This window comes from Gambusia affinis, linkage group LG09 (assembly GCF_019740435.1).
Source record: "Gambusia affinis linkage group LG09, SWU_Gaff_1.0, whole genome shotgun sequence".
NCBI lineage: Eukaryota > Metazoa > Chordata > Actinopteri > Cyprinodontiformes > Poeciliidae > Gambusia > Gambusia affinis.
This window is the reverse complement of record NC_057876.1, coordinates 9,245,912-9,266,028: the sequence shown is the minus strand read 5'-3', so window position 1 is coordinate 9,266,028 and position 20,117 is coordinate 9,245,912. Positions and strand designations below refer to the sequence as shown.

At 38.5% G+C, this 20,117-nt stretch overlaps 2 protein-coding genes and 1 long non-coding RNA gene across 4 annotated transcripts; 1 reads left to right on the top strand and 2 right to left on the bottom strand.

Moving 5' to 3' along the window:
* Positions 1–41: 41 nt before the first annotated feature.
* On the top strand, positions 42–5,804 carry rufy1 (RUN and FYVE domain containing 1). Its single transcript, XM_044127289.1, has 17 exons — positions 42–439; positions 689–868; positions 967–1,084; positions 2,065–2,166; positions 2,254–2,377; positions 2,461–2,522; positions 2,619–2,754; positions 2,841–2,942; positions 3,038–3,154; positions 3,488–3,655; positions 3,736–3,833; positions 3,911–4,030; positions 4,199–4,328; positions 4,439–4,533; positions 4,640–4,688; positions 4,759–4,836; positions 4,928–5,804. The coding sequence occupies exons 1-17, from the start codon at positions 109–111 to the stop codon at positions 5,069–5,071; spliced, it is 2,154 nt and encodes a 717-aa protein (XP_043983224.1). The 5' UTR covers positions 42–108; the 3' UTR covers positions 5,072–5,804.
* On the bottom strand, positions 5,800–13,590 carry LOC122837143 (heterogeneous nuclear ribonucleoprotein H-like). 2 transcript variants are annotated; one of them, XM_044127291.1, is made up of 11 exons: positions 13,481–13,590; positions 12,540–12,636; positions 11,838–11,993; positions 11,605–11,748; positions 9,874–10,012; positions 8,985–9,163; positions 8,541–8,653; positions 8,300–8,435; positions 8,125–8,208; positions 7,272–7,364; positions 5,800–6,564 (listed from the first exon to the last, which is right to left on the bottom strand). In XM_044127291.1, exons 2-11 carry the CDS (start codon positions 12,619–12,621, stop codon positions 6,557–6,559), a joined length of 1,134 nt encoding a protein of 377 aa, XP_043983226.1. In that variant the 5' UTR covers positions 12,622–12,636; positions 13,481–13,590; the 3' UTR covers positions 5,800–6,556. The 2 variants fall into 2 exon arrangements, with proteins under 2 accessions (XP_043983226.1, XP_043983225.1); XM_044127290.1 differs by having other exon boundaries at positions 5,800–6,560.
* Positions 13,591–17,292: 3,702 nt separating this feature from the next.
* LOC122837145 lies at positions 17,293–20,105 on the bottom strand. The gene is made up of 4 exons (XR_006371698.1): positions 20,024–20,105; positions 19,728–19,792; positions 18,834–18,903; positions 17,293–17,422 (listed from the first exon to the last, which is right to left on the bottom strand). It is a non-coding gene; the product is annotated as an uncharacterized LOC122837145 (long non-coding RNA).
* Positions 20,106–20,117: the final 12 nt, after the last annotated feature.

Sequence of the window (20,117 nt, the reverse complement as noted above, 5' to 3'; positions counted from 1 at the left end):
TCGCCCATGAATAAATAGAAGAAGAGTTCATTTCTTACAGCGCGCGTGATTGAGCCGAACTGGTCACGTGAGTTGAAGTGGAAAAAGGAGGAGGAGGGGGGAACAAACATGGCCGACCAAACATTGGAGGTAAACACAGCTGTTGAGGATCACGTAGAAAAACCAGACCCAGGCGAACAGGAAGTTTCGGGTCCAGCGACCGACGATGAACCCACCGGTACTCAGTGTCGGGACCCACCCGAGAATACTCACCCGGCCGCGGCAGAGAGCGGCTGGTCGGCTCCGATCCTCTCTCTGGCTCGGAAGGCCACGGAGACGATCAGCAGCGGGATGAGCTATGCAGCCGCCCCAAGAAAAGCCTCCCAGGATTCCGCTGTGGCTTCTGCAGGCGAGAAGGAGACAGAAAATGATCTGAACAGCACTGCAGAAAAGCTTCCCGGTAAGTTGAAACTATTTCAAACTTTATTCAATCAAACTAGGGACTACTTTCTTCCAAGTTGCAAACACTTAAAAGACTGCTACTTCCTCTTTAGTTTCTGTCAGCTGTCACAACACATGACTCTGTGGGCATGAAATATAGCTTGAGATTTGATGATAGGCAGTTTTGTCAAGAAGTTTGTGCTTGTTATGGTTAAGTCACGCCTGCCTTACTGATGCAAAGTTTTTTTAATTTTTATTTATTTTACAGTTGCACCCACTAAAGACCCGATGGCCATAGAGAGATCCAACCTCCTCAGCATGATGAAGTTAAGCATCAAAGTTTTGATCCAGTCCTCTTTGAGCCTGGGCAGGACTCTCGACTCCGAGTACCCTCCTCTTCAGCAGTTTTTCCTGGTCCTTGAACACTGCCTCAAACACGGCCTTAAAGGTGAGCTGTCTGGTCACCTTTAAGCTACCAAGCGTTATTTTCTGCGAGGACCGAGTTAAGGTTAGCATAAGTGACTTTTACACTCCGTGTTCTTTCAGCCAAGAAGTCCTTTATTGGTCAGAACAAGTCCATATGGGGGCCTCTGGAGCTTGTTGAGAAGTTGTGTCCAGAGTCTGCCAACATCGCCACAAGTGCCAGAGACCTGCCTGGCATTAGGTATGTTGTGCAGGGTTCCTGCTCTCTTCACACCCTGGAAAAGTATGGGATATCCTGGAGGATGATGGAACAGGAACATGAATTTAGAAAAGAGCCAAATTGTACATATATCTGTTTTGTCTTTCTAATCATCTATCAGTTCTACTATTGGTCCATGTATCCATCTGTGTTTCTGCTTTTGTTTCCATCAAACCAGCAGTGTCTATCCTTTCCTCTACTCATTCATCCATTAATCACTGTTGTAAATTGATTAATCTAAAATTTGACTCTGGAGTAGTTGTGAATTTTGACATAAACATGTAGAAACTATTGATGAACCGATTTACTTTTTTTCACTCCTGATATCAATACAAATATCCGAGGATTAGTATCGGCTGACTCCGATACAGAGGAACGTCACTGAATTTACTTAAAACTTTCTTTTTTAAAACACAGACATAACTGTACTGAATTACACATTTGATAACGCTGTACTAATAGTATCAATAGTACAGGTGTACACCAATGGTACACCAATAGCTCACAAGCTAGAAACTTCTAACAAAAAATCACAAGTTTAATTTTTCAGTCAGTGCAATTAGGAGTATAGCTGCCAATGTAAAATAAATGATAATATTGAAACTGACAAAAACAACAGGTTGACTACTTTGTCAAACATGTACAAATAAAATGCAACAAATCTTCTTTCAAATGGTTCAGAAAGCTCAATTCTGAATATAATGTGAACAAAAACAATAGAGCTTGATGTTGCTCAGAGCATAAAGAGTAGAGTTAGACTGAACAGATCTGCCCTTATGGATCAACCATAAGGTCACCATTACCAGATCTAGAATTTTTTTTCAACATCGGGATTGGTACAGATATGAATATCGTATTGGTTTATCTCTGGTTTATCTCTAGTAGAAACACTGGTAGCTACAAAACATCAGGAACCTTTTTCACCTGTACAGTTGTGTTCATGTTCTGCTCCTCTTCCCCAGAACCGGTTTAGGGCGGGCTCGGGCCTGGCTGCATTTGGCGCTCATGCAGAAGAAAGTAGCCGACTACTTGAAGGCCCTGTTGGACCGCAAGGACCTCCTGAGGTTTGTAAAGTCAAGAAGGAAGAATTTCTGCTGCAGGATGAAAAGCGAGTACAAACGTGTCACCTTGTGTCAATTTCAATCCCCTAGTGAGTTTTACGACGCCGGCGCTTTAATGCTGGAGGAGGAAGGCGCAGTGATGGGAGGGCTGCTCGTTGGCCTGAACGTCATTGACGCTAATCTGTGCATTAAAGGGGAGGACCTCGACTCTCAGGTCAGTACCCAGTGAAAAGCTGTAGCTGTTGAGACTCCAGTTTGTATGTAAGCAAGTTGATGTTATCTCTCCTTCACTTTAAGGTGGCAGTCATTGACTTCTCCCTCTACCTGAAAGATGCGACCAGCAGCGAGACACCAAAGGAGTGAGCAGATTTTACTTGGTCAATGCGACTAAAGCTAACAAAAACGTCAACAACATGCTCAAAACTCGATTCCTTTCCGATGTTTTTTTCTCTCAGTGATAGAAAGATGACAGCCATTCTAGACCAGAAGCACTACATCGAAGAGCTGAATCGACACCTGAGCGGCACCGTCACCGACCTGCAGGCGAAGATGGACTCTCTGGAAAAGACCAACAGCAAGCTCATGGAGGAGGTTACTGGCATTTTAACGTCACTGTAAGATCTCCGTGTATTTATTTGACCAACTCCAAGTGCAATAAATACTTTTGCTCTTCTTAGCTGACTGCAGCAACAGACAGAATCAACTCTCTGCAGGGGGAACAAGAACAGCTCAGGCAGGAGAATGATTCCATCCTGCTGACGAGCCAGAAGAAGGAAGAGGTTTGAAACTATTTTGCAGGAAGCGACTGAAAGCTTCTTAAAAAAGTAAACAAGGCCACAGAATATAACCCTGTTTTTGTTGTTGTTGTTCTCAGGCAGTGCTTCAGGACAGTCAGGTGGAGCTGGAGACATACAAACAGACTCGACAAGGTTTGGATGAGATGTACAATGTGGTGTGGAAGCAATACAAAGAAGAAAAGCGAATTCGCCAGGTTTGTTATACTGCATTGTTGCATGCAAACATGCATCCCTTACCAGCGTGACATGCAGTGTTAATTTTTCTGCCACTCATAATAAAGGAACATTTCAGATTTCGTCTTATTTGAACAGAACACTTTCTTTCGCATGTTTGATGAGTCCGCTACATGGCTGTTGGCAAACAAAAAGGCCAGATTGGGCGAATGCACGACTAATATTTGTCTCGTCTGCCTGGCTCCCTGTGGAGTTATCATAGGTCTTTTTGCTACATACATTCATTCTTAAAATTTTTAGTCTCAAACTATATTTGACTCCTGCTGTCTTGGGTTTAAATATGCGAATGCCAGGAGTTGGAGCGTGAGCTGGAGCTCCAGGTGGGCCTAAAGAAGGAGATGGAGGTGGCCATGAAGCTACTGGAGAAGGACATCCATGAGAAGCAGGACACTCTGGCAGCCTTACGGCTCCAGCTTGACCAGGTCAAGACTCTTAACCTGCAGATGTTCCACAAAGCAGAGGTGGGAATGGCCGTGTGTGCTGTGTTTCACCCCACCCACCACACGGTGCACGCATTTGAACTAGCCGGTTGGTCTCCTAGGACTCAGGGCGACAAGCGGAGAAAAAGCAGGCTGAGGCGGTGCAGCTGGAGCAGAGGATAAACGAGATGGAGAAGGCTATGGTGGAACTAGAGGAGCGGTATGTGCCGGTGGGCTTTGCTTATGTTGCTTACTAAAATGCTCTGGGTCGGTTAATTTGTCTGCTTGACTTTTCAGACTGCAGAAATCGGAGCAGCAGAGTCGACAAACCGACCAGTCAGACAAAGACATGAGGGTGGAGCTGGAAGCAAAAGTCGATGCTTTCCAGAAACAGCTAACAGACCTGGACACGTTAAGGTTGGCACACCTGCAGAGGGTATAACATGTGCAGAGCGCAAAAAAACAAAACAAACTGACACACGAATGTTAAGGTTTTGCAGACTGAAACCTTTTAGGAGGCAAATGGAATTGATTTAAATGCTGATTTGAAGCACATAATTAATGTGCGACTCTTTTCTTCCACAGAACGGGGTTAGAGAATGAGCTGCGTGCAGAGAGAGAACAGAGACAAAGCTTGCAGAAAGCGCTGCAACGGGAACAGGACAACAGTACCGAACTGCGCACCCAGCTGCAGCAGCTGCAGGGCCTCCACACGGTCAGTTCACAGTACAAACACAGGTTCATCTCTAGAAATTATTATTTTTACTTGAGGTTAATTCATTCCAGGAATACACTTTTAGCTATTCATTTGTGTTCCTGGTGCAGGAGCTGCAGGATTTGAAGACGGAGAAAAAGCAGCTGCAGCAGAGGTGTGAACAGCAGGAGCAGACCCTACAGGAAATGGGCCTGCATCTAAGCCAGTTAGTACCTACATATAAGTATAATGAATTTTTCCCTCCTCTTACGTTAATCCAAATCATTTTTCTTCACAAAACATTTCTGATTCTGTCCTCGTTCCCGTCAAAGGTCTAAACTCAAGATGGAGGACTTTAAGGAGGTTAACAAAGCCCTGAAGGTAACATATTGATGAGCAAATCACCGTGCTGGAAGAGGGAAGATGCTAACTTTTAAACCCACCTCCACAGGGCCACGCATGGATGAAAGACGATGAAGCCACACAATGCAAGCAATGCCAGAAGGAGTTCTCCATCTCACGTAGAAAGGTTGGCTTTTCCATGCAATTTTTTTTAACCCATTTTTTTTTTTCTGATATGTAACATGACAGAGATTTCAATCTAAGGTCTCTACTTGCAGCACCACTGCAGAAACTGCGGCGACATCTACTGCAACACTTGTTCAAGTAACGAGCTAGCCTTACCGTCCTACCCTCGGCCTGTGAGAGTGTGCGACGTGTGTCACTCGCTCTTGCTGCAGAGAGGTTCCTCAACAGCTTCCTGACAGAAACATTTAGAACTTTTACAAGTTTCTACAGAGACTTCCTATCACTGGAGAAACCCAACCACTGAAGTTAGGGGCGTACAATACTAATTATAACCAGGTTTGGAGTTTCATTGTTGGCCGACTTGAATTTCAGGTGCATAAACTTGTCTGTATTAAACAGTGGGCGACATTTTTTCAAAAACACTGATGAGATGAACTAATGAATGTTGACTAAAAAGGTTTTAAATGTTTCATTAGCTGAAGGAAAAACACTGAGTACTACACAAGATTAGAGACGCACCAATCAGTCTAAATCAGCCAGTTTTCACTTGAGTTGCACTGATCGAATGCATATGCTTTGGTGCATAAATGGGGATAATAAATATCTAAGAAAAACCTATGAAAAATCTCTCGATTTGTAGATATTTAGCAAAATGTATTCACTACAAACAAAGCCTGATTGTTGCATCTCTAGTAACTACTCTTTATAACAGAAAACTGGATGTATACTATGTAAACTGATGGGTTTTGCTAGAATTTCTGTTAGTTCATTTAACTTCAGCTGCCTTTGTACTGAATGAGAGTGTGTGTAAACAACTGTAGAATCCTAAATAATCAAACTTAAGAATGTATGAAATTGAAGCTTTGTAGATTGTCAACTTCTGCAAAAACCATTTATATAATCTGCAAATTGACTTTTATAAATCGATTTGATAAACCAATAAAACCAGTTTTTCCAGCTTTACTTTCATTAAGGTATTCCAGACTAGTTTATTCACTTTGTGCACAGAAAATACAAATAGCATTCAAAGCTGTAAAAACTTCCATGGTAGCAGATTTTAGATTTGCCATTCAGGTAGCCCTCATCACAAAAAACGTCCAATCAACAGTCATAACATTAGGAAACAAAACACCTGCACACCATAAAGTCAGATTTACATTTTTAACTGAAACACGTAAGAAGCAAAATGAGGTCAAACATCCAAAAATACCAGAAAAGTTTTCTGCTCATGCATTCCTTGAATAACGTAAAGTCCACCAGTACGGGAAGCGTTAGCTTTCAGAAACAGGCAGGTGTTCAGAGAACAAAATGTCACACTTCTGGACGACGGGACATTAACGTGGTTTTTGTAATGAGTCAGGTCTGGGAGGAATGGGGAAGACAACACTTCTTGTGATGACAAATGATCACATTTCTCTTTGTAAATCACCCGCTTAAAAAAAATACAAATCCCACCCCTCAGTACTTTTCAAAAGACGACCTCCCCTCATCATCTTATGTTTAACAAAGCTAGACATTTCCAGTCCTTCCAGCAAAATGCCGAGTTAAAAACATGAAATTAAGGGTTCAGAGTGAGAAAAAAACAAAAAACAACAAAAAAAAAAACAAAAAAAAAAAACAAACAGAAAAACTACATTCCCCATCCCCCACCGAGTCCATTCATTGAGCCTCTGCTTCCACCTCCACCACCGCCGTAGTAACTGCTTCCCATTCCGCCCTGGTTACCTAACAAGAGAGAGAATAAACACCATAGGACCCAAGAGTTCATTCATGTAGTCATGCACAACAAATCATGTTATACATCTGTTAAAATGGTTAATATTATGGTCACTGAATAGAAAACCAACAACATAAACTGTGGGCTTTTATTTCTAGCCCAAGTAGCAGCACCTAGAAGAAACATGTCTTTCTTCTAGAAAGACATGTTTTCTTTTGTGTTTTTATTTTTAAACCTAGAGGTAGTGTCTCAGCTATTAAAAGGTTTTACTAAATGGGTGTTTAAAAAAAAAAAACAACTCTCAAAAGAAAACAGTTGCCTTAATCTTTGTCAGCATAGCAATGCTTGACTTCCTTTTGTTTATCAAATATTTCATTGTTCTTATAACAGTAAACTTAAGTTTATTTCAAGCTTTTACAGTACGTAGCAGAAAAATGACCATAATGCCCAAAATGCAGGCTGTTAAAATCCTTTTTTAAGGTGAGCACTTCTCATTAAACATAAAACAAACTGTATAAAAAGAAAATAACCTCTCAAAACAAGAAAAGCAATGATGGGAAACACAGTGAGGATGAAGTTTATCACTGAGCAGCTGCAGAGCTGTTTACAATTTTTTTTCTTTTGCCTTTTCTAAACATTTTTAATTGTGATTTACTAAAGCTCCTACAAATTAACATCCAAGCAAAGGTAGAAGAAAAGTTAAAAGAGCTGACACTCACTATATTCACTATAGCCGCCCATGTTTCCTTGGCTGCTGTACCCACCAGAGTACCCTGAGCTGAGCTGGCCACCACTGTAAGATGACTGGTTACCTGTGGAGGACAAAGCATGACGGGCCTGAGAGGACAATCAAACAATACTTTTTCCTTTTCCCCACATAAAACCCTTATTTAAGAAATTGCTCTTCTCTGTTTAGGTTAACTCAATATTTTTTTCTGTCACCAAAGTAAAACATCTTAGTCATATCCAAATACATCATACCCATTTTTCTAAGTCATTTATAATTGGGAAACCATTTATATAATGCAAAATGTGTCGATCTTAAGGGGAAGAGCAAAAATTAAGCAGTTTAAACATAGAATGTGTGTTACAATTAACTCTACTGGGACTTTCCTCGTATCTTTTGTGAAAAAACAAAACAAAGGATGAATATGTTGGACCTGTGATGGTTTTGATGCTGTTTTAAATAACTGTCAGAAGAAGGGTGTCGATCGGTGAGGGTGAGCTCCTACTCACTTCAGTCCATTCTTATGCTAAACCATTTTAATCACACAGTCCGGTCGATAACCAGTCATTTCAATATCTAATAGTCCAATTAAAATCAATTACAAATAAAAATAATTTAAAAAACAAACTGCATTTTAGTCTCTTTGGTAAAACTTCCTTTCTCAACAATCATCTCTTCATTATGAGATTTTTTTTGCTATAAAACAAGATTTAAAAATGATAAATGTTACGACAGCTGGCAACCTTTGAATGGATTTATTTACTAGAAGAAATAAATTAAAGTCATACAAATTTTAAGTAATAAGGTTTTACTGAATCTTGGTATTTCTTAATCCTGACACTTACTCATGCCACCCATCATCTGACTACCGTAGGCTCCATTACTGCCCCCTGCTGTGGAGTTCAAGAACAGCTCTACATAGCGATGCTCTGTAGGGGAAACAAGCCATTATGATTGTGCAGACTTAAAAGAGAGGTTTGTTAAACGCAGTTATTTTAAAATGAACCACAATAAACTCACGCATGTTGGCTTTATCTTTGGACATTGCTGCAACAGCATCTTCATGCGTTGCAAACTCTACATCTGCCTCCCCGGTTACTCTCCCATCTGGGCCAATTTCAATGTGGACCCGCACAGGATTCAACGGAGAGAAGAACTAAAAAAAAAAAAAAGGTAAGAAAAACCAAGAGTGTCCGATGAGATTTGTGATAAATTCCACAGGAAGTTTGGCATGTAGGTGAGGCGGTGAGGAGTCTCTTACATTGTAGATGTCCGTCTCTGTGGCTCTGTACGGCAGCCCCCGCATGTGGACGCAGTGACCTGTTGTGCTTTGAAAGGAAGAGCTGCCATCACCATACCGCCCATCAGACACACCTGCAAACACAGTCGGATTAACACATGGTCTTACATGGACTTTACAGCTTAATCTCATTAGTTACACCGTGCAGTACTGGCACACAGAGATATACAAGTTACACACACTCATGGTAAAAAATTTAAAAAAAAAAGTCCACACCCTTAAAACGTCTCAATTTTGGTTTCATCTTCTTTAATAATAATAATTAAAAAAAAAACAGGATAGGCAGGGCGGTTTTCTACACTTAATGTTAGTTTAAAATAATTTCAAATTCTAGTAAACGCCAGATGATTTACAAAATGAGACTGATTTGGTAGCAGGTGTAATTTTGTGTCTAATTGCACCCACCTCCTCCATAGCCACCTCGACGCATTCTGTCATAGGAGCCTCCTCGGCCCATCATGTTGTAACCGCGCCCGCCCGAGGGCCGGTCGTAGGGACCCGGTCTCTGCATCCCCATCGGCTTCCTCTGGGGTTCGTAGTGGGTCCGCACCTCAGCACGGCTGCTCTTGAATATCTCAATGTACCTGAGAGTATAGAGAGAAAACCCTTCAGGCACGGGGGAAGGGAATGAAACTGCATTTGCTTAATACTGGGCTATGCAGATGCTGTTATGATGTATTCCATTGGTAGTAAAGCCTATGAGTACCTAACATTTGTTAATTAAAAAAGAAACAATAAAATGGCAACTGAGTTTAAGAAAGAACTATTTTCCAAATTAACAAGGGCCTTGGTAACTTTAAACTTTTCTTATGGTTATCTGAGGTAATTTAGAAATCAGATGCATACTGCAGTATACTCTTGGTCTTTACCATGACAGCCAGCATTCTGGTTTAGGAGAGTCAGAGAGAACTCCAGCCCTACTGAGCTGACCTCTAAGCATTGCCTACAGCAGTGGGCTCTAGAGCCAAGTGTGTATTCTCCCTCTGATTTTACCACCGGGGAGACTCCTGACCATTGAAAACCTGAACTCAAACAGTCTTTATCTTAAAATTTGTTACATTTTCCAATCAAGCTCTCAACTATTTTTTTAATGAACCCCTAGCACTTATTCTCCCACTGAAAATCTTGAATGTATGCAGAGTTTGATCCAGTACAGCAGTTTTTGTGTGTGTTGGTGTGTTCTAATTATTATTCATATTCTAGATGTTGTGTCAGTTTAGCATTTGGTTCAGATGTTGAATGTGCACACCATAAGAAAAGCAACTTATCCAGCCAGCCAACCAACCATCCCCACCTGTGCCCTATTCTTTCCTTGTGTTTCTTTAGAGCCTTTTCAGCTATATCCTGTGAAGCAAACTGCACGAAGGCCTCCCCCGTACTCCTCCCCTGGATGTCCACCGGCAATGTTATCCCATTTGGCACGATTTCCAACCCTTCAACCCAAGGACAGATAACCCCAGCAGGGGACATATTAAATCACATGCCCAATAACAGAGAGAACTTTCTCTAAAGAGAGATAGAAAATTTTACATCACACATACACCAGTTCAGTTTCAACTGGCCATTTAAAGGAGTCACATTTATTATACTCGGGGTAAAGTAGAAATGACAGGATAGAGTAAGCATATGAAAAAGAGAGGGTAGGGGGGGGGTTTGTATTGGGAAAACCAGGGTAGTATTGGAGTGTGGGTGAAAAGAGGAGTTTGGTGGGTGACATGGGTAAAATTACGGTTTACCTGTGAGATACTATACAACAGTCTTATACTGCCAGTTAAGAAAACGGATTTAGGAGACGAAAGCAGGGAGAAATGTGAACAAAATGAAACTAAAATATGAGAGCGGTTTAATCAGTGAAAAGTTGAGATGCACAGAGAATTCGTCGGGCAATTTTCAGTAAACCTGATGGTTGGAAACTCATACGAACTCTAAGGAAAACTCAACACTGTAGCTTCTAAGAGAAAAAAAAACAAAATAAGATGTTTTCAGTAGATGTGTGGTGTTTAAAAATGAAGGCAGAGGAAGCAGAGAAGCCATTTAAAAAAGGAACTACTTTCTACAGAGCTACGTCGACTGTTCACTCAGGCTACAACAACAAAAAGCTAGACATTGTAGAGTGCTGGGTATTATTCGCTGTACTGGACTTTGCCAGGTACAAAAAAGGAACTGCCCATTTTTACCCACACTCTGGATGTTTTCTCAAAAAGGTGAAGGAGGTAAGGCTATTGAAAAAGATTAGAGCTGATAATGTCTCCATTCATGGCAAAAAGCTTCGAGCTTTTAACCTTGATATCTTATGTAATGTGCACAATTAAAAAATGATGACAGCCTTTTAGAAATCTCAGAGTTAAGGTAAAGGCCTGCATTAGAATGATACACACCACATAAATAACTAAGAGGATGTTAAATGCAAGTTAGAATATAAAATCTAAACTTTCGTCTTTCTTTTAAACTAGTAAAACCCTGTATTACAGTGAACTCTTTCTCACTCAGTGCGATGCATCAATGATGGTCACAGAAGAAATACTTTGGCTCTTGTATTTTGGGAGATTCAAAAAACAAACAAAAAACCCCAAAACAATCAGCTTTAAAAAACAAAACAAAAAGGGAATATAAACCAGACACAAATCCTCGATCGGTGCATCTCTAGTGGAATATAATAGAATCAGACCCGACTTAAGAAAAATAACTGATGTGTGATTGCTCTATATGGACAATGGTGTGAAGATGAAAAATGGTATTTACATACACACTCCAGATCCCTAATAAATAATAAAAAAAAAACCTAAGTTCAAACTTTCAACTGCCTTCTTTTTCCTTGTGTCATTTCTTTGCTCATCACCATAAACTAGTTCATTTTATGTTCTCGCAACACACTCCAAAAGCTAATTAACCTAAAGAGCACTTCTTGAACAGAAGCAGCAAGAATTGGTGCTGTAAAAGGAAGGAACAAAGAAAGGAAGACGGGGCAATAATCTTTTATTTCTAACCCAAAAGGGAGTTACAAACAACAAACAGAAATTTTTACCTGAAAAAAACTGCACAATTTCCTCCTTGCTGCAGCCAAAGGGAAGGCCCCGGAGGCGCACAAGCCCATCTCCTGCTGTCTCCGGGCAATTTGGGCCAGTGTGCTTCATGACCCAATCCATCTCAACATTGTTGGATTTAAACACTGTTTAACATAAAAAAATAAAAAATTTGTTAAGGCAGTGTCACAGCAAAACACAACATCTGTCAAAAGAAGGACTCTGTCGTACGCACCCTCAACGTATCTGTGACCCATCGTTTCTCTGTCCTTCTTCACGGCCATCTTCAGGTCTTCTTCCGTCTCCAGTTCCACAAATGCTTCTCCGCTAGGGCGGCCCTCTCTTGTGTAGGTGAAGTGTATTCCACTTCCATTGTTCAGAATTTTGCAGCCTAGAAAGATGTTTTATGGGGAATTTATGTCCACGATGTAAAATGTCTTACAGTAACAACTAGATGTGGTAATTCTACACGCTATATACCTAGGGTCAGGTTGGACAGTCTCTGGTTTAAGTAACTCTGTACCAAATTCATTCACAACTATCTGCATGGTAGGTCATAGCAACATTTAAGTCAACAAAGTCACTGTGTTTTTCCCATTGTGTGGTAAAACGCTCCAAGGACACTTTCAAGATATTTAAATCTGTACTGAATTCTGGTTTTAAGTACAAGATGTGCATTGAATTTGACTCAACTGATAATCTATTCTCAAATATGATACATTTCTGTCTAGGAGTGATACTATTATATTCTGTGGCTGCAATTTGTTTTACAATATTGTTTCACATGACTGTGTTGTGCGTTTGTAATTTGACAAAAGTGTTTAAATGTAGAGCATGCGGCTGTACAATAGAAGAGCAGTCTTTTTGGTAGAGATAGGATGATGAACAGGTTATATTTACAAGTTAAATGAAATGGTTCTCCCTCTGCCATACATACCTGAGAAAAATCTCTGAACTTCATCTACTGAACAAGACCAAGGTAGACCCCTGATTCGCACAACATATCCCTCATCAGCCATGACTTGTCCCAATTCCTAATAGGAAAAATAAACACAAGTTAACAAGTTTAATTGACATGTCTGTTAGGAAAAAAAATCATGTTAAAAACATTCTTATAGACCACTCTGCAGCAGATGTGCGTTTCTGTTAATAGAAAGACACATATGCAAAGCATGGTCTATTGGTTGTGTTTATACCCTTGGCCAATTTAACTGCCATCTACTTTAGATAGCCGAATATGTCTAAATGTTGCTTCAAAACACAATATGTCTGAAAAATATTACGTTTTACAGAATGGAGGACTATAACTGACCTATAACAGCGCCCTCTCGCGCCTATTTATTTAAACACTCGTCATTATGTATCAAATAATAAATGACCAGTCTATGTAGTGCAAAATATCCTCACGAGAAACAACCAAAGAAAATCCACACACAAGAATCATTAAAATATTTGAACAATATCTCAAACAATCATTCAACAGCGCGAACTAGCAGTAGTTCTGTGGCAACAAAAAATCCGTAGCTAACCGAGAACATTCAATCGACATTTAGTGTACAATTGAGGCTTTACGATTGATACTTTATTAACTCCAAATATGTACATGCAATTGTGTACACCTTCATTTGTTTTAAAATAAAAAGTGTGTGGCCTATAGCACGCTCGCGCCGCACCCGGATATAAGAACAATAGCGGCCCTTTCAACCAGCGCCATGTTCTTAGCTTCAACGGCTAACATTTTAACTGAGGCTACGGTGTAATTGCTAACTTTACTTTACTTTACTTTACAGAGTATATTCTGTTGCCGTAATAAGTAAAATAAACGTTGTTTAGGAATGACACCAATAAGCAAAACACCAAACACATTTAAACATTTACCTGTTCAGCCAAAGATGCAACACGCCGGAGCTCTTTGGTAGGACCCGCTGCGTGATGCGGCGAGAAGGATCTCGCTGCAGCAAACAGAAAGGGGCGGGGACGGACCTTTCCGTCAGTCCCATACCTTATTTGGAAATGGGACTATTGCATTCCGGAAATGAAGGGGCCGCTGTTTTCATAATCATTGGTATAAAATAAAATAAAATAAAATAAATACCTAAAAGACGCGGGGTTAAGAGGAAACGAAGAAGAAAGAAAGAAGTCTAAGAGGTTCTTCCACTGGTGTTCGGCACACGATCAACAAAACCCACAAAGTCAAGAAAAGGTAATTTTACCTTCTTAAAATTTTTTCACATAGTAAATCAATACGCTTTTCTAGATTAGGTTGAAAATATAATTAACAGCTGTAAACTAGTGAAATTCGTAATTCATACGGGGAAGGCTAATTTTAGCATGTAGCATAGCTAATTATTATCCTTCAGGGCAACATTAGATAAAAATAGCAAAGTAGATAACATGTTTAGTTGAGAAATGTATTTTATACTCAAACTTTGTTTTTTATTTTTATTATACAGATCCACCTATCCATTTGCAACATTTGGAACGGAGAGGAGATTCTCCCGTATTGCATGAACAATAAATGTATGTAAAACTACACTTGAAAAATATAAAATATTTTTTTACATACTTACCAGTTTTCTAGTGTTTAAGGTTAGAAGAAACAACATAAACATTTATCTGTGTATCGTGTTTTATTTCTTTATGGATTCAAATGTGTTCTTCATTAAGTTAAGTTACTTGCATTAGGTTGCATATCAACAAAATTTACTCAGGAGTATAACATGGAAAAATAGTCCTAATTTTAATTAATTAATTTTTTTATTTTGTCAAAAGTTGCAGAGTAATTGAGTAAATCTAATTAGTTAACACCTGCCCTTGGCTGCTTGAGCAAGATCACTTTTACAATTTCAATTAATTTTTTGCAGAATATATATTTGGTATCTGGAAGCCATTGTGAGTTTGAAAATTAATTATTAAATCCTACAAAACAGTAACAATAATGTTAAAGAATATACAGTGATTAATTCAAACATGCCTTTTTTTCTACCAATCATTTGTATATTTCCTGATGTGTAAAAACCTTTTTCTTTGATGTTAGTAGCTATTACGTTGTGTCCATGCTCTGTTTTAAGTGGGAATGAACCACGTCTTGTTTAAACATATCTCCAATGTATGTAGATGTTGTCTCACCTCTGTCTTTCATTCTCATACATGTTTGTAATTTTTATGTTGTGAAATATGCCCTTGATAATTTTTAACTTAAAAACTTTGCATCATCAGAGAAGTCTGTCTTCTGGACCGTGGACAGAATTTGTTCTGTAATGATGTTAAGGTGAGATGTTCTGATGGGACACTTGTGGTTCTTTAGAGCTACCAGACTGCTTATTTCCAACCATTCCTGCTTTAAATGTTTATAATCAACACTGTGGGTAAGGCTGTTGTCCTTTACCTCAATTTAATTGTTATAATAATGACACATTAATTTTCTTCCCCCTTCTTGAATTTTCTCTTAAACACCACAGGGATTGTCTGAACAATGACTGTCCAGCAACTGTTTTAACATTTGTAGTCATGGTAACATCCGCTTCCACCCACCATATTGTTGTATGGTCTTTATAGATGTAATAATCACATTTTTATCAACAGTGTACACTGTACTTTGTAATGGGAGCATCATGTGATTTCAGTGAGGTAAGGAAACAGATGAGAGTTTATACTTTCTGTTGGAGATTTCATTAAATGTGAACCTGTGATGTCCACAGGATGATATGATGACAATACAAAGATGGTAGTGTCTCTCTCTTGAGAAACTTCCCTGTGAGGTCAGAACAATAATGGTGCTCTGTACCACGTCATGTTACACATCTGTCAGTTTTTTAAGAAAACCTTCAATTTGTCCTTTTTAAAAGGTCCAGAGAAGAACAACAAAAGGAGAGAGGGCAGAAAAAAGTTGATGAGAGGCAAAATGTGAGGTAAGCTGTAGCTAAAGTTCATCACTTTGTAGTTTTAAATCATGTAATTTGTATTATGTCCATTCACAGTGTACTTTTGTTCTATGCTTATTTTTTTTTAAGTCCGAAAGAAAGTCAGGATAGAAGAATTAAAAGGGTTGAAGCAGTTTTGATGTTATTTGGACTTTGATGTTATTGAGGACTGGAATTGGGCAACACTGATCTAAGTGAAAGCACTTAGATCAGTGTTGCCCAATTCCAGTCCTCAGGCCCCCCTGCCTGCATGTTTTAGATGTGCCTCTATACCAGAACAGCTGATTCAAATGATTGCATGACATCTTCTGCAGCCACCAAGTACTACAGGAGCCTGCTAATCACCCAAAGATTCAATCCAGGTGTGTGGCAGAAGGGAAACACCTAAAACATGCAGGCAGGGGGGCCTGAGGACTGGAATTGAGAAACACTGACTTAGAACATATCTGTATTTTTACAGACTGTGTGCTGATGGCCACACCGTCGCCAAAGCAGCCGAGGCACAAATTGAGGTTCATTTTTTAAATTTACACATAACTAGTAATTTTGATTTGTGTAGCTTTATGTGCAAATGAGACTAAAACCCTAAATGATTTAAATAAATAATCATTTTAATTCATTATTTGGACATAATTTTTTATACCATTAGAGATGAAAGGATAAGATACTGAGAGAGATAAAGTATTAATTATTATTTAATGCTCTTCACCATGCAGGTACAAAGGATACCACCAATCTTACAGGTCAGATTCATCCATCGTCATGTGTGTCAGAGCCATTCTTCCTGTTTCACAGTCTTGCAATGCACCTGTTTTTTATTTTTTTATTTATTTATTTTTATTTCCAGATGCCTCTGCATGGACTTGAAGCTGTTCTCCAGGAGGAGGTTCTGACCCAGGAGACACAGCTGACCTCACCCTGGCATTGACCTGCAGGTCCTTTCAAGCCATTGTGTCTGACCCAGTTTTCAGGAAGAAGACTCACTTTGCTTGGCTGGACGGTGAGGACCTTTGACTGTTTTTCACCAAAACATGTGAAATTAGATTTTAACTACATGAAATCAATTTTTCATTAACAGATCAACTGGGGTAAATTTTCAGTCATTCCAGGCAGAAAACCGGATTCCTCTTGCTGTTGTAACGTGTTCTTCCTGCCACTGGCGATATAAAGACTGTGGGCTTCACCGGCAGTGGAAGACCAGGAAAGTTCTCTTGTTATTACTGTGATGGTTCTTCTGGACCCTTACCTGAATGTCAACACTGAATGCAAGGAGAATATTAGTTGCTTTCCACAATCTGTCACACATTGTTGTTAGTTTTTTTTTTTTGTGACATGTCATTTTAAATAGTTTCTGCTAAAGCACATTTACCTTTTGACTTGTGCAGTCATCCTTTTTCATAATGTGTACTTTCAATATTATGTACATTTTTGAAAGTTTCTTTTGTTGTAGCTCAGTTGATTTACATCATTTAGTTTTCATAGAAATGGTGTTGTTTCCACATAAAGTTACTTTGTGGCTGTAATTTGTTGGAGAGACAGTAGAACCAATAATGTAGTTGTAAATATATTGTAATGGCGTTGTTTCATAATTGGATAACCTTGTTTAAAAATTTTTAATGCAAGCCAAGTTAATAACTTACAATATACAGTGTTTCCTATACATTTGTGAACAAGGGCTGGAATCGATACAAATTTTCTTTCCAAACCTGACAGACAAGTTGTTTATGTTTTAACAGTTAGAATCAACTGTTGGTTTTTGTAATAAAGCGAGCACATACAGAAACATATTGTTCAGTTACAAATCATAATACCAACATAAGATTAAAGGTATCCTGAGCTGGACATTCTGAAGGGTGGAGGACATGAGACCGGCGCCATTAGGCTGGGAGGGAGACACCTGAGCAGGTGAGATGAAGACAGTTAGAGTTAGAAATTACACATTGGTCTAATTTATGTATCCAGTGACTTTATCCAAAAAGGTTGTCAAATAAACTTTCTAAAATCTGCCTTCTGTGTGAGTCTTTCCAGGTTGAAGCTACATTTAAAGTTTTAATGAATCACTTTGGGTTTTGCAACAATTGGATATTTAAGGTCTTTATTTTGTGAATCTATTGCAATTGGTAGAATTAATATGGAATCGTGGGACACCAGTCAGTTTACTGGTTGAGCTGGAGTCCTTATAGAAGACATTATGCTGAACTATGATAATTGAGCCAGGTCACCTGCAGCCAAGAATATTCTAGTTACAGAATGTCACTAGTTAGAAGTTCAGAAGTCTTTTGGTTTGTTTGTCAATTATATTCACAATGTGAATAATAAGAAAAATATTTGGCAAATAAACAACAAAAGTGCACCGTGAATGGATGTACTAAGTTGGCCAAAATTTTCCATCTAGTTCTTATTAAATAAGTTAAAGGCTATTATATTTTAAATTTTAACTTATTTATTTTAAAAGTACCATTCACAACATCAAAATCTATTATTTGAACTACAGCACCAGCAAGTATTTACTTATATCTGTTTTCTGAATCTGTGATGGACTGGTGATCTGTCCAGGGTCAGCAGCCCTCGTGACCAACTATGAGGATAATTAATGGATGGATAAATGTGATCTTAATGTACATTTGTCTCCAAATTATTGATGTGATTCATGTTTTATGACTTTTGTTTGAGATAGATAGGGTGTAAGGATAGATAAATACATTTCCATAATGATTCCTTATTGTTGCTCATTTTAGATCGCTTGTTACTAATATAATTTTAAATAAAGATTTAAAAATAAAAAAGGGACATACCACGTGACAGATCACGTTTTGTAGCCATTTCTTTACTGTTTAATTTGTATTTTTAATGTTGAAAGTGTTCTTGGGTGTTTTGAAAGGCGTTGTAGAATAAAATACGTTATTATTATAATTATTATGAAACGGTTGGTACAGGAAATAGTGTCACTAGCGCCCCCTTCATTTCCGGAATGAAATAGTCCCATTTCCATATAAGGTATGAGGCTGACAATGGTCCGTCCCCGCCCCTTTCTGTTTGCTGCAGCGAAGTGTACTTGGTGTTGTGTTGGGATCCTCGCGCTGTGTTGCCAGAATGCTCCATCTATCCCCCTTTCAGGGCGCCGTTTCAAGATATTACAGAAGGAGTACGGGTCTTAACAGCAACTCAACTGTCAAGTTTTAGATATATTTCTACCAAATATACTTTTATAAATGAGACTTAAAGCAAATAACGGCACAAAACTTTAACATTTGTCAAATCTTCAAAAACATAATAAAATCGCACAAAATGTGGGTTTCCTTTTGCACCTGGCAATCCTCGGCAGGATGACGTTGCTGCCCGAGGCCCAGTCTGGCCTGGCCTTCAGCATCTTCTGGCCTACAAATCCGAAAAACATGGTTTACAGTAATCAGTTATTGTTTTTTATATATATATTATTTTAATGTAGAGGTTGTTTAACACCTCCCATTTTACAACACCTGCCTATGTAAGTGAATTCAAAACAGTACTACACACATTTTCTTTATAGTTTTACACCAAAAAGTTATAGAAGATTTTGCGATAAAAAGGTGTTATAGTAATCCAGGTACAATTACATTATATTGAAGCTGTAGACCTAAAACCTACCGAATAAAACTCTTGAAATCACACAAAGCCTTTTTATGTTTTCTTTTCTTATTTAAGCTGTTTAGTAGTCAATCAAAAAAAGGTTGTGTATTTCTGTAACTTTTTAGATATATATGAGGTACTTGTTTCTTTTCCTAACATAGTGACATTTTTTAAGTCCTATAGTCATCTTTTAAACACACTTTAATACTATTAAACTTTTTTCAGCTAATAAATATTTAATATTAGACATGTTCAACTTTGCTAGTTTACCCATATAGCAACAGAAAGTTTTTCATTATTGATCATATATCATATATCTCATATATTTTAGTAAAGGTCATAGGTATATTATCAACTTTATTGAAAGAAGGAGCCTTTAGAACATTTTATTTCAAGTCCACACATTCTTTGTATTTATTCTAAAAATATTCCACAGTCAAGGAAAAAAAAAATGGAACGTACATATATTTTACAGAACTGAAATAAACAAAGTAAACATATACACACCAGTTTAGGAAAACTTGACAAATTACTTTACAGACATACTCTAAAAGCAATTAACTGTCAACTTTAATTATTTACCTATTAATTACCTTTTTGTGTAAGTGCAAATATTGCACATACCTGCAGCAACACGCTTGCAAAACTGTCAGGAGTTCTGGAAAATATAAAGAAACAGAAAAACAGAAAAAAATGATATAGGCATATTAATAACAATACACTTAAGTAACACAGCATTACTTGTTTGTCATGTAAATTCACACTTAGCAAGTCAATAAAGAAATGCAGGAGCTACTAGTATAATTACAAATTGTTCTTCCATGAATTTAAAATTCCCCAGTGAGTTTAGGTACACTAATAAAACTAGTAACTAGTGAAGTTGGCCTACCATGTCATGTTCGTTCTACAGCCTCGTGATATTGGTAAACCTAACATGACGTTGCGGTCTCATGTCTGACAAGCAGAAATGTGGCCCAATATGA